We start from the raw sequence: 12,246 nt of genomic DNA, 5'->3' as shown, positions 1-12,246 counted from the left end.
TTTTTTTTTTTTTTTTTTTTTTTTGAACAAGAAAAAATTCATCCATCCAGCTTTAGAGATAGCCATACAGAAGCTCATTGGACAATTGGCATTAAAGACTTGGGGCAAGGACAACTAAATAACTTTAGGAATAAACAATTCATCTTCCTTCTAAATTTCATTAGCTATCTTCATAAAATAACCTCATTTAAATTATGAATCAATTTTAAATAAAATAAGTTGCTTAGTGACAAGGACAATTTGATTCCTCAAGAACTTCCACCATTACTCTGCTGTGGTGCTCAAGAACCATAAGAATGACATACAGATTTGACCAAATTTGGAAAAGGTAAATTGTAAGATTTAGTTTTTTTCTGTGTTTTTTTTTTTTTTTAAAAAAAAATTTTATAATTGGAAACAAATGAAAGAAAATACGAGGCATACAAAAATAAAGCATAAAAAAGGTTTCAACTAAGCAAGATAAGACCAATAGGATTTACACCAAACCCAAAGAAAAGCATGCAACCTAACAAAGGACCACATATTCTCCCAAGGCCTCTCAATCTCTATAAAGATTCTATTGAAAGCCTAGTTTTTGTTTAAGTGCTTCTTCAAATAAATTGGTTATGTGCAAGAAAATGCTAGAACTGCCATGTTTGATGATAACACCTACACTAGATGTTAATGACATTGCCATCAACAGGGCAATGTACCCACAAGTTCATCTATATCAATTAACAAATAGAGAAAATTACACATACACTTTGAAAGGTGATACCTGTATGGCCAAACTATAACCGCCACTGACATCATGTTCAAAAAAGAGCAGCTGGAATAAAAAAAGGATAAGCACAGAAATCAGTAACATGAAACGGCTTACAAAGCGGATGCACATGGAGAACAAGACCAAGAATCAAGAAAATTTGCACATATCAGAAGAGACCATTTGGATGAAAATTACTGGAAAAACTACACCTTGAATTTACTTTGTGAAGTTGAAGTAACTCTGATAGCAATTCCTGCCTGAGCTTGCTCTTCGTTAATTGTCACACCAAAAAAGTGAGCGCATTGCTTATCCACCTATAATAAAACAAACATAACAAGATATCAGAAATACTGGAAATGTTGCTGCTGTTCTACCATCTTGATGTAAGCAATATATGATGCACCTTGCCACTAACTGATGTTCCAATAGGAAGAGGCCTGACTGTAACAGTTCCATTCAGAGCTTCTTCAAGAACATTAGCAGAAACTGTAGTCTTAATAGGAACACCCAGCTTACTAAAAAATAAATAATAAAAGTGATCAAGAAAAATCTAGACGACTAGACCAGTAAATAACTCAATAAATGTGCACCTGAACAAAGCTGCAAACATGGTATTGACAGTTCCAAGATTGGACAAGTCTATTTCCATATCCATGCCACTAGCATCAAGGGCCTGAACACATTAATTACACAATGGAAGAGTGAATTAACAATCTTGACCTCAATTTGAATCTCAGAGAAAGCTTTGATTGGGAAAAATAAAATACTATGTATGAGATGGAAATATGTGTAAGCCACATAAGGCCTACAAAAGTATATAAATCTTGAATTTGAAAATAATGAAGCATCTCTTTAAATATCATAACAACGTATCATAACAACGCATCATAACAAGTTGATGGTGACAAGGAGACAAGCACCTCAAAGCCAGCACTGTCATATTGCCTTCTCTTCTCTGGATCAGATAGGATGCTATAAGAATATGCGACCTCCTTAAAAAGTTCTGAAGCTTCAGGGTTACTTCCGTTCTTGTCTGGATGATATCTGCCACATTTTTTGGGGGTAAGAATCACTTTGCAGACAGATGGTTTAAAAGATGAAAACAAATTTGTTTCTTTTTATATAAAAATTTGAAGGTGGAAGGGAGGAAATTGAAATGTGTAACTCAATTTAATTGTGACGGCGCAGGGGGCCTCGGTAGCAGATATTGTCCTCTTTGGGTTTTCCCTTTCGGGCTTTCCCACAAAGTTTTTAAAACGCATCTACTAGGGAGAGGTTTCCACATCCTTATAAAGGTTGTTTCGTTCTCCTCTCAAATTGATGTGAGATCTCACAATCCACCCCCCCCCCCTTCGGGGCCCAGCGTCCTTGCTGGCACACCGCCTCATGTCCACCCTCCTTCAGGCTTAGCCTCCTCGCTGGCACATCGCCCGATGTCTGACTCTGATACCATTTGTAACGGCTCAGGCCCACCGCTAGCAAATATTGTCCTCTTTGGGCTATCACTCAAGGTTTTTAAAATGCGTCTGCTAGGTAAAGGTTTCCACACCCTTATAAAGGGTGTTTCGTTCTCCTCCCCAACTGATTTGGGTTCTTACATTAATACAACAAGAGCCTAGCTGAAATCGTATTCTGTAACCACTCGCAGCAATTTGTAATTTAATGTTAATGCACCTAGAGCCTAGCTGAACTATAACAGAGCTGAATTTCAATCACCACTCGAGCTCCAAACATGCTGAAAAGATGAAGAGAAAGAAAATTCCATCTTCCATCCATATTTCAGATATTACCCTCAAACAAAATGTCCAACCAAGTTAACCATAATAATCATTATGTTCTTTGAAATTAGACCAACTCAGATTAATAAGCTTCTTACGTCTCAACTTGGGCATTTGCATACATCATCTTCCCATTCATTATTGAAGGGGAGCAAGAATTACGATAAAATATAAACTAAAGACGATCAAATTTCAGTAATACGAAGTGTTGAGCAAGAGGAATTACTTGAGAGCAAGCTTCCTATAAGCAGTCTTGATGTCCTGATCAGTGGAATCCCTGGACACGCTTAAAACCTCATAGGGGTCCCGTCGAGGCGCTGGAGCGGAAGGTCCTTCCGACTTTGAACCCGTCTTCATCTCTCCTATGAACGGGGGAAAGTTCTGTATCCTCTCAAATCGCTGCAAGAATTGGAAAATTACCGAATTTCAAGAAGAAAATCTCGAAATTCAAGAGCGGAAGAACAAATTGTGTGAAAACTATTAAAAAAAAAATGCATCAACGTCAAAGCCTATTTAGGATTGAGCTAAATTTTCAGAAGATTAAAGGAAGCAAGTAATAATCCGTCAGTCAGGATCCAATCCACAAACAAGGGGCGTTAATACACAAAATGATTCAAAATCATGGAAAAGCAACTGAGACCTGGGGTTTCTGAAGATTTGCAGAGAATGTGAAGAAATTTTTGCAAGGAATTATTGTACGAATGGTGTATTCCTAATTGTTTCCCTCTTTTTCCTTCATTTTTCTTTGTCCGTTCTACCGCTACCCTTCAGACAACAAAATACAAAAAACGACAAGAAAAAAAAAAAAAAAAAAAAAAAAAACATTTCTTGTAAAGGTAACCGACGGTTCGTAATAATATGATATTGTCTACTTTGAACATAAACTCTCATCGATTTGATTTGGACTTCCCAAAATATCTCAAGATAATATTTTTAATAATTTTATTACATTATTTAATTTTAGATAATAAAATTATTAAATAAGTAATTCATTTATTTAGCATTTTTTTCGTCAAAATAAATTANAAAAAAAAAAAAAAAAAAAAAAAAAAAAAAAAAAAAAAAAAAAAAAAAAAAAAAAAAAAACTCATTTCTTGAGACCTGAACCCGGGCCAAGTGAGCCGAACCGAACCAAATCGTACACTCCTAATATTTGCTAGAGTACGCAGGTAAGTATCGCATTCATTTTTAAATAATTTTAGTTATATTAACTCCTTTTTAGTTTATTAGGTGTATGTTTCATTGAAGTATTTACATACATTATGCATTTTAAAAGTAAAAAAATAAAAATTTAAAATTTAAAGAATAGTACGACATTTTAGAAAGGAGAAGTTTGAATTGAGAGGAGCTTCCTTCCATTCGAATATGACGAAAATGGGAATTAGCTATGTTCGACCCTGAATAAAAAGGAGAAGTCCCTTCCAATTTGTTCAAACTTAAGCGAAAGGATCTAAATGAAGGAAAGAGCCTCCCTTCTGCCTAGTTGTACAAATGTAATGCCTACTAGCTACTTAGTTTATCCTCGTGGTTCCTTGCCCCTCTCAACGTAGGTTTACAGTACAACAAGCTTGTTTAAGGGACCATTGACTGTTATCACACATAATAGTGACACTTACCATGAGCTCATTTACTTATGTAGTCCCTCATCCCTTCTAAAGGTTGGTTTCCAGGCTCTCGATCCACTTCTATATACAATAGTGACTCTTCAATTGGTACCACTAAGCTGTTAGTAGTCTTGTAAGTTCTCTTAATTTCTTTTAGAAGTCTTGGAGGTTTACTAGGTTCTTAGGGCGTCTAGGTTCTTAAATCTCATCTTGCATGTCTAGGACGCACGAGACTAGCTCCTCGAGAATTTGGGTGCTCTCAAGTCTAGACCTCTAATTAGCGCTCACAATCGTAGGGTAATCGGTCCACTAAAAAACGCATTGACCTAAGTCTTTGTAACAGCCCAAGCCCACCGCTAGCAAATATTGTCCTCTTTGGACTTTTTCTTTCGTGCTTCCCCTCAAGGTTTTTTAAACGCTTCTACTAGGGAGATGTTTCCACATTCTTACAAAGAATGTTTCATTCTCTTCCCCAACCGACATAGGATCTCACGATCCACCACACCCCCTTCAGGGCACAACGTTCTCGGTGGCACTCATTCTCTTCACCAATCGATGTGGGACCCCTCAATCCACCCCCCTTTAGAGCCCAACGTTCTTACTGGCACACCGCCTCGTGTACACCCCCCTTTGGGACGTTCTCCTCCCAACCGATGTGGGATCTCACAATCCACCCCGCCACCTTAATGATTCAGCATTCTCGGTGACACGTTCTCTTCTCCAATCGATGTGGGACCCCCCAATCCACCCCCCATTTGGGGCTCAACATCCTCACTGGTACACCGCCTCGTGTACATCCCCTTTTGGGGATCAACCAAAAATATTCATGTAATATTCAATCTCTTATTTTTGAGTTGGGGTCGGATTCTTATTTTTAAAAACTTTTATTTACAGACAAGACATAATCATTCAATACAATATCAGATAAATGATATTAAAAGTTCATAAATAATACAAAAAACAATATATAATCATCCAAACAAACAAATTCTTCCACACCATGCTAGAATTGTAACATACTAACATACTTCAAATTGACATAGAACTGAAGACAAATAAATACAAATATTTTCTGAGCAATTGGTTTCACAAAGAAAAACGAGGATGAATCTTGAAATTTAAAAGTAATAAAAATAATTAATTTAAAAAAAAAATAGTGCATAACAAAATAAAAACTAAACACATTATATACTAAAGAGGCTTATTTATGTATGACATTGATGGAGCTCGAGTGCCCTAAATTATCTGAAAAATTAGAAAAATATGAACCGTGACATAATAATTTGTAGATTTCAATAAAGAGATAATAAAAAAGGTAGAACTTAAATTACTTGTCTAAATTTTAGAACAAAATCTTAAAGTCTTGAGGAAGATGTAATGATGATATTTTTTTACCAATCCAATTTTGTGTACATAGCTACAATAGACACTATAACTATCGAATCATTTTGGCCAATTTATTTTATAAAATTTGGAATTTATATTCATTTACTTTCGACCAAGCCCGATAAAGAAAATGATGGATTGAAAGTAAAAAAATCCTAAATGAACTTTTCGAGTTGCTTTCCAACCAAAACAAAAGTTTTTAGTTTCAAAAATTCATTTATGAATCCATAAAAGAAAAACAATATGCTTTAAAACTACTCAAATATATACCTAATCTATGACATTGAACACAATATTTTTTGCTTCAAAATAACTGTGAACTTATCATAAATCATATCCTTAATTAAGGCAAAACTTATGGATAATTATTTGTTAGTTTATTTTCGTGTTTAAAAATAGTATAAAATATATGAGAGTAGTTTGTTAGTTTTTTCATATCACAAATAATTTTTCAAAAATAATATGAAATATTAAAGTTTTTTTTAAGAGAACTCTAAGATGTTTTCAAGACCGTGAAAGTTTTAAAATATTATGTAAATTTATATGAGGCTCGTTATGATATTAAGGGTAAGTATGTAAAATCTTGAGGGTTAGGACAACTTTGGAATATGAATCGAGAGGAAAAGTACTTAACTACCCCTCAAGACACTTTATAAGAAATCAAAGTTTTTATGAATATCGAGTGAGAAAATGCTTATGAAATAGCTATGCATGCTAAGAAATGTTTATGACTCATATGGATTCGGGCGTATTTATTAACAATTTTTCCTTAGTTGTGAGACTTAAAAAAAAAAAAAAAAAAAAAAAAACTCTTAACGAGAACTCAAGATGTCCTAAAGATCTCCCGATGAGCAGTGCAACATGGTCCCATGAAACAGACTATGTGTAACAGCCCGACTTATCCTTTTAAGTAGCAGTCGTAACGACCCGACTTATCCTTTAAGTAGCGGTCAGGGCTATTACTAAAAATAATTTGCTTTATTNAAAAATTAAAAAAAACTATGCAAAAAAAAAAAAAAAAAAAAAAAAAAAATATCATTTATTAAAATAGGTGCGGGGTATCCTTTAAAAGATTAAAAACATGCGGCCTAAAAATGTTAGACAATGTAGTAAATTAAAATAAAAAGAAAATCCAGTATTATCGCCTAGTCCTCAAACTATGTGTCCACAAACATAATTTAAATTAATAAACAAAAGTGCGAAAATGTCTATTCAACATGATAAAACTAAAAAAACATAAAATCCTTGAGTGGCCCCATGACTGACTTTTGCATCCCACTCATTATTTATGTGCCACAGCTTCGCCTGAAAACCATTTTAAAAACAAGGTGAGTATTAAAATAATCAGTAAGGAACTCCCTTATGAGGTCAAATATATAAATAGTCACAACCCGACCAAAATTGTGGGGACCCTAGTGGTTAATCACCCGAAACATGCAGCGAGTGATTATTGTCACAAGAAAATCAACGCCCGCCTTCACTCCTTAAAATGATTATCCTTGGCTGGTTACCCGAAACACATAGCATGTAACCATTACCACGAGAAAATCAACATCCCTCCTTATTACCTCAAAATGACTATCGACGACTGGTTACCTAAAACATATAGTGTGTAACTCTTGCCTTGATACTCATTTTCTACAATCATCACCGAAGGTGATTGACTATTAGTGATCAGTTACCCAAAACACACAGCGTGTAACTATTACCCAAGTCCCTTAACTATCGCCACCAACAAACACAATATGCATGCGATGTGGGTGTTGGGCGGAAGTTTTCTGATGTGCGGAGGGGTGCAGGGTGATGTGGGAAATAGTCGGTGGCGGGACGACATGAACTTTGGGTGGTAGCGGCTTAAGGAAGAAAATGACAAAGAAATAAGGAAGGGCAGCGGTCGACTTACGGTTTGTTGTGGCTGACTTGCCTCTAGTTTCGTGCAAACTAAAGAGTTTGGTTGTTGGCTAACGGCTTGGCTCAAATGGCTGAACCCTAGGACTTATTTTTATAATTATTATTTTGTATGGGGCCTTACAATACTCCTCCAAAAAGAAACTTTCGTCCTCGAAAGCTTCACTTAAATGCACAAGGCTTGCGCTACTTACCTTCCACTCTGAAAGAGCCTAGGGTACTTGATCATCATTTTCTTTTCTTGCTCCCAAGTGGCTTCTTCTAGATGGTGATTCCGTCATAATACCCTGACAAACGCGATCTCTAGATTGCGTAGGGTCTTCACTTCTCTAGTCACAATTCGCATTGGTTCTTCCTCATAATTCAAACCCTTATCCATCCGTAGGGGTTTGAAATCTATCACATGCGATGGATCTGCTATGTACAGTCGCAACATCGATATATGAAACATATTGTGGACTCCTGAAAGTACAGGTGGTAGGGCCAACCGGTAAGCTTACTTGTCCCACTCACTCCAAGATCTCAAATGATCCAATGAAGCGTGGACTTAACTTTCCTTTGCGCCCGAACCTAAGAACGCCTTTCATGGGAGCTACCTTAAGGAATACTTTGTCCCCCACCTCAAACTTCAAATCCCTTCGTCTCACATCGGCATAACTCTTTTGCCTGCTTTGGGTCGCGCATTCTAGTCCTTATTTTCTAGATAGCCTCATTAGTTGTTTGCACTAAATCGGACCCCAACAACTTACGTTCTCCTACTTCATCCCAACACACTGAGGATCGACACTTATTCCCATATAAGGCCTCAAAAGGTGTCATACCCAACGTCGCTTGATAACTGTTGTTATACACGAACTCTATGAGATGCAAGTGTGTATCCCAGCTATTGGCAAAGTCCAACATACAGGCCCGTAACTAAAGTTTGCCCATCCTTCTGTGGGTGGAATGCTTTTCTAAACTTTAGTCGTGTACCCAACACTTGCTAAAGGCTTTTCCAAAACTTTGATGTGAACCGAGGATCCCTGTCTGACACAATGGATACCGGTACTCCGTATAGTCTTGTTACTTCCTTCAAGTACAACTGAACTCATTTATCCACGAAATAGGTGGACTTTCCTGGTAGGAAGTGAGCTGACTTGGTGAGCCTATCAACCACAACCCATATAACTGTGTAGCCTCTGGTCATCCTCGGTAATCCCACGATAAAGTCCATGGCGATGTTCTTGATGGTGTTAATATAACACATGCGGAAGCAATTTGGATCTTAGGCACTCTAAGTACATCAATTATAGTGAATTAGCTAGCATGTTCAAAAGCATTAAAATTCAATGAGTTTGAATACTAACCTTTTGTCACTCAAGTTTCTTTTTCCTCACGAACCAGTTTTGAACCACCACTAGTCTTCTCCATTCTTCTTCGGCCTTAGAACGGGATTGTGGAACCCGGTGAGTGACTAAACTTGGGAGAGATTTAGTATATACGATGAGAGAGTTTGTGAGAGGTTTTTCTCAAGGTTTTTTTTTTAAAAGTCAACCTTCCATGTACCATGATCACTCTATTTATAGAGTCATGTATGCATGTTCATGCAAATGTGAGATCACCAAATTTTGACACTCAAAATTCCACTCAAATGTTTGGGATTATGTGGCAAGCATGCATGCTTGAGTTAACCAAATTTTGACACTCAAAATTCCACTCAAATTTGTGGGGTTTATTTGGCAAACATGCAAGTTCGGTTAAACCAAATTTTGACACCTCAAAATTCCACTAACATCGATTTTTCCATTAAATGAAGTCACCATTTTGACTTTCTTCATTTTGATTCAACAATCAATTTGAATTATTAATTTCAAATTAAAGTAATATTAAATTTGAATGATTCTTGTTGTGGAGTGATTCGAATCTCAAGCAAGTGTTCTTGCCTTGAGATATTTGATCAACAAGAATCATTCAAGCTAGACATGATCGATCTTGCTTGTGGAGTGATTCGAATCTCAAACAATGTTCTTGCCTTGAGATATTCGATCAACAAGGTAATCCGAATCTTACTCTCCTTGTAGTGGTTCTTTTTCTTATCATTTGGTATCAGAGCTTAAGGCTCAAGATCGGATATATGTTTCCTTTGCATTTCTTTTCAATTTGTTTTTATCTTTTTAGTTTTTAATCGACCCAAAATAAAAAAAAAAAAAATCAAATATGGGCTCTACTAGAAAATTTGAGAGGTGAGGATGAGAGATTCGTTTGTGTAAATGAGTGCAAACAGAGTGGCCTAAAATTCCTTGAGTGTATACACGTGAGAGAGTGTTGTGAGGTCCTTTGTATTTCCATAACTTATTTTTTGCAGCAAAGTTTCACAAATAGATTCGAGGACGAATCCTCTTGAAGAAGTGGAGAATGATATGAACCAAAAGACATCAATCATACAATATACTTCAATGAAGATGTGAAGAAAAGGTTGTCAAAATTATCAAAAGATGTTTCAATTCATGCCACATTGAAGAAGAATGAAGTTTGATTGTTATAAATTTTGGGTGGGTTACAATTTAGAGTTATTGTATTTCATTTATGTATTTTAAGACTTTATTTACTATAGGTTACAATTACATAATGGTTAATTATGGCCATTAAGTATGAATGTTACAACTCTTAGAATGACATTAGTAGTTTCATTTTGAGGCTGTATAAAGCCATGTATGTTGTATGTGTAAGGGACTTGAAAAATATAGTAAAAAGAAGCATTTGTGCTCTTCTTTAGCCAATGACTAAGTTTCTTTGCAATTCTATGTAGTTTAGGTTGCATGTAGAATCATTCAAGCTCGACATGATCAATCTTGCTTGTGGAGTGATTCGAATCTCATGGAAGTGTTCTTGCCTTGAGATATTTGATCAACAAGAATCATTCAAGCTAGACATGATCGATCTTGCTTGTGGAGTGATTCGAATCTCAAACAATGTTCTTGCCTTGAGATATTCGATCAACAAGGTAATCCGAATCTTACTCCCCTTGTAGTGGTTCCTTATCTTATCATTTGGTATCAGAGCTTCAGGCTCAAGATCGGATATATGTTTCCTTTGCATTTCTTTTCAATTTGTTTTTATCTTTTTAGTTTTTAATCGACCCAAAATAAAAAAAAACAAATCTGGGCTCTACTAGAAAATTTGAGAGGTGAGGATGAGAGATTCATTTGTGTAAATGAGTGCAAACAGAGTGGCCTAAAATTCCTTGAGTGTATACACGTGAGAGAGTGTTGTGAGGTCCTTTGTATTTCCATAACTTATTTTTTGCAGCAAAGTTTCACAAATAGATTCGAGGACGAATCCTCTTGAAGAAGTGGAGAATGATATGAACCAAAAGACATCAATCATACAATATACTTCAATGAAGATGTGAAGAAAAGGTTGTCAAAATTATCAAAAGATGTTTCAATTCATGCCACATTGAAGAAGAATGAAGTTTGATTGTTATAAATTTTGGGTGGGTTACAATTTAGAGTTATTGTATTTCATTTATGTATTTTAAGACTTTATTTACTATAGGTTACAATTACATAATGGTTAATTATGGCCATTAAGTATGAATGTTACAACTCTTAGAATGACATTAGTAGTTTCATTTTGAGGCTGTATAAAGCCATGTATGTTGTATGTGTAAGGGACTTGAAAAATATAGTAAAAAGAAGCATTTGTGCTCTTCTTTAGCCAATGACTAAGTTTCTTTGCAATTCTATGTAGTTTAGGTTGCATGTAGAATCATTCAAGCTCGACATGATCAATCTTGCTTGTGGAGTGATTCGAATCTCATGGAAGTGTTCTTGCCTTGAGATATTTGATCAACAAGAATCATTCAAGCTAGACATGATCGATCTTGCTTGTGGAGTGATTCGAATCTCAAACAATGTTCTTGCCTTGAGATATTCGATCAACAAGGTAATCCGAATCTTACTCCCCTTGTAGTGGTTCCTTTTCTTATCAATAAAGCCCCACAGGTCTCTAAGGGGAATTGTCTTAAATGATAAGAACTCAAGATCTTTGCAACAAAACTAAGTAACAAAGGGGTCAACCCTATAAAAAAAATGTTAAAAGAAGAAAACAAGTCACGTTGGTGGAAGTGGGAAAGTTGGGAATTAAGGTTCGATTAAGTATTCGAGATTTTCTAGCATTAGTACTGGCACCTTAGTATTTTCTATTGAACACATTATCTTTGATAAGAGGATATGATCAGACCATGCAACTATTTATTGAATATAAGGAATTGATCAAGGTATGCTTGAAGATGGCCTCGATGAACAACATACTAAAGTTCAGATGAAACTGCAAGCTATGTCCATGCTTCTAATATCAGACCTTTCAACATTCTAGATTGGATCAGACCAGTGACATACAAATGAGTCCTACCACAATCCCCTTTTTGCAGTATATAACATATGTCACATATCCATATTTCAAAAGTACTTAGATTGACTTGATATATTCTCTAGAATCTCTCCTTGTAGACAAGAACTTGAGTTATTCTAAGATTAAATCACTTTCGAAAATATTTTCTTTTACACGTATATGATGTATTAGCCCAAATAAAATAAAAAAATAAATTGAATGATATATGAAGGTGCATGTCTTGTGGCTCCTCCACGCACCATATTGTTTTATGTTATGCTTATGTGTTCTATGTAATGGCATAGGATGCTATACTATGTATGCATTTAATATCAATTACCCCTTGTTGTGAATGAAATGAAATGTTATGTATATCATGTTATGTCTTGTCATGTAAAGCTATGTGATGGATTATGTGACGATGGTCATGTATACATGATGCATATATGTA

General features: G+C 35.6%; 1 protein-coding gene across 5 annotated transcripts in view; it reads right to left on the bottom strand.

Moving 5' to 3' along the window:
* The window catches only part of LOC111470492 (chaperone protein dnaJ 15-like), a 32,734-nt gene extending 29,463 nt beyond the window's left edge, over window positions 1-3,271 (bottom strand). For 3 of the 5 annotated variants that reach the window (XM_023116054.1, XM_023116050.1, XM_023116052.1), the window contains exons 1-7: window positions 3,164-3,270; window positions 2,750-2,922; window positions 1,666-1,789; window positions 1,336-1,418; window positions 1,149-1,260; window positions 955-1,059; window positions 758-808 (exon numbers count right to left, since the gene is read on the bottom strand). In XM_023116054.1, the coding sequence (XP_022971822.1) occupies window positions 758-808; window positions 955-1,059; window positions 1,149-1,260; window positions 1,336-1,418; window positions 1,666-1,789; window positions 2,750-2,880 (606 nt within the window). In that variant the 5' untranslated portion in view covers window positions 2,881-2,922; window positions 3,164-3,270. Of the gene's footprint in view, window positions 1-757; window positions 809-954; window positions 1,060-1,148; window positions 1,261-1,335; window positions 1,419-1,665; window positions 1,790-2,749; window positions 2,963-3,163 lie in introns of all 5 variants that reach the window. The other 2 variants (XM_023116051.1, XM_023116055.1) reach the window with 2 other exon arrangements.
* Between the last annotated feature and the right edge of the window lie 8,975 nt (window positions 3,272-12,246).

Source organism: Cucurbita maxima, unplaced genomic scaffold (genome assembly GCF_002738345.1).
Source record: "Cucurbita maxima cultivar Rimu unplaced genomic scaffold, Cmax_1.0 Cma_Scf00045, whole genome shotgun sequence".
Lineage (NCBI taxonomy): Eukaryota > Viridiplantae > Streptophyta > Magnoliopsida > Cucurbitales > Cucurbitaceae > Cucurbita > Cucurbita maxima.
The sequence above is the reverse complement of the archived record's forward strand: the minus strand, read 5'-3'. Positions and strand labels throughout refer to the sequence as shown.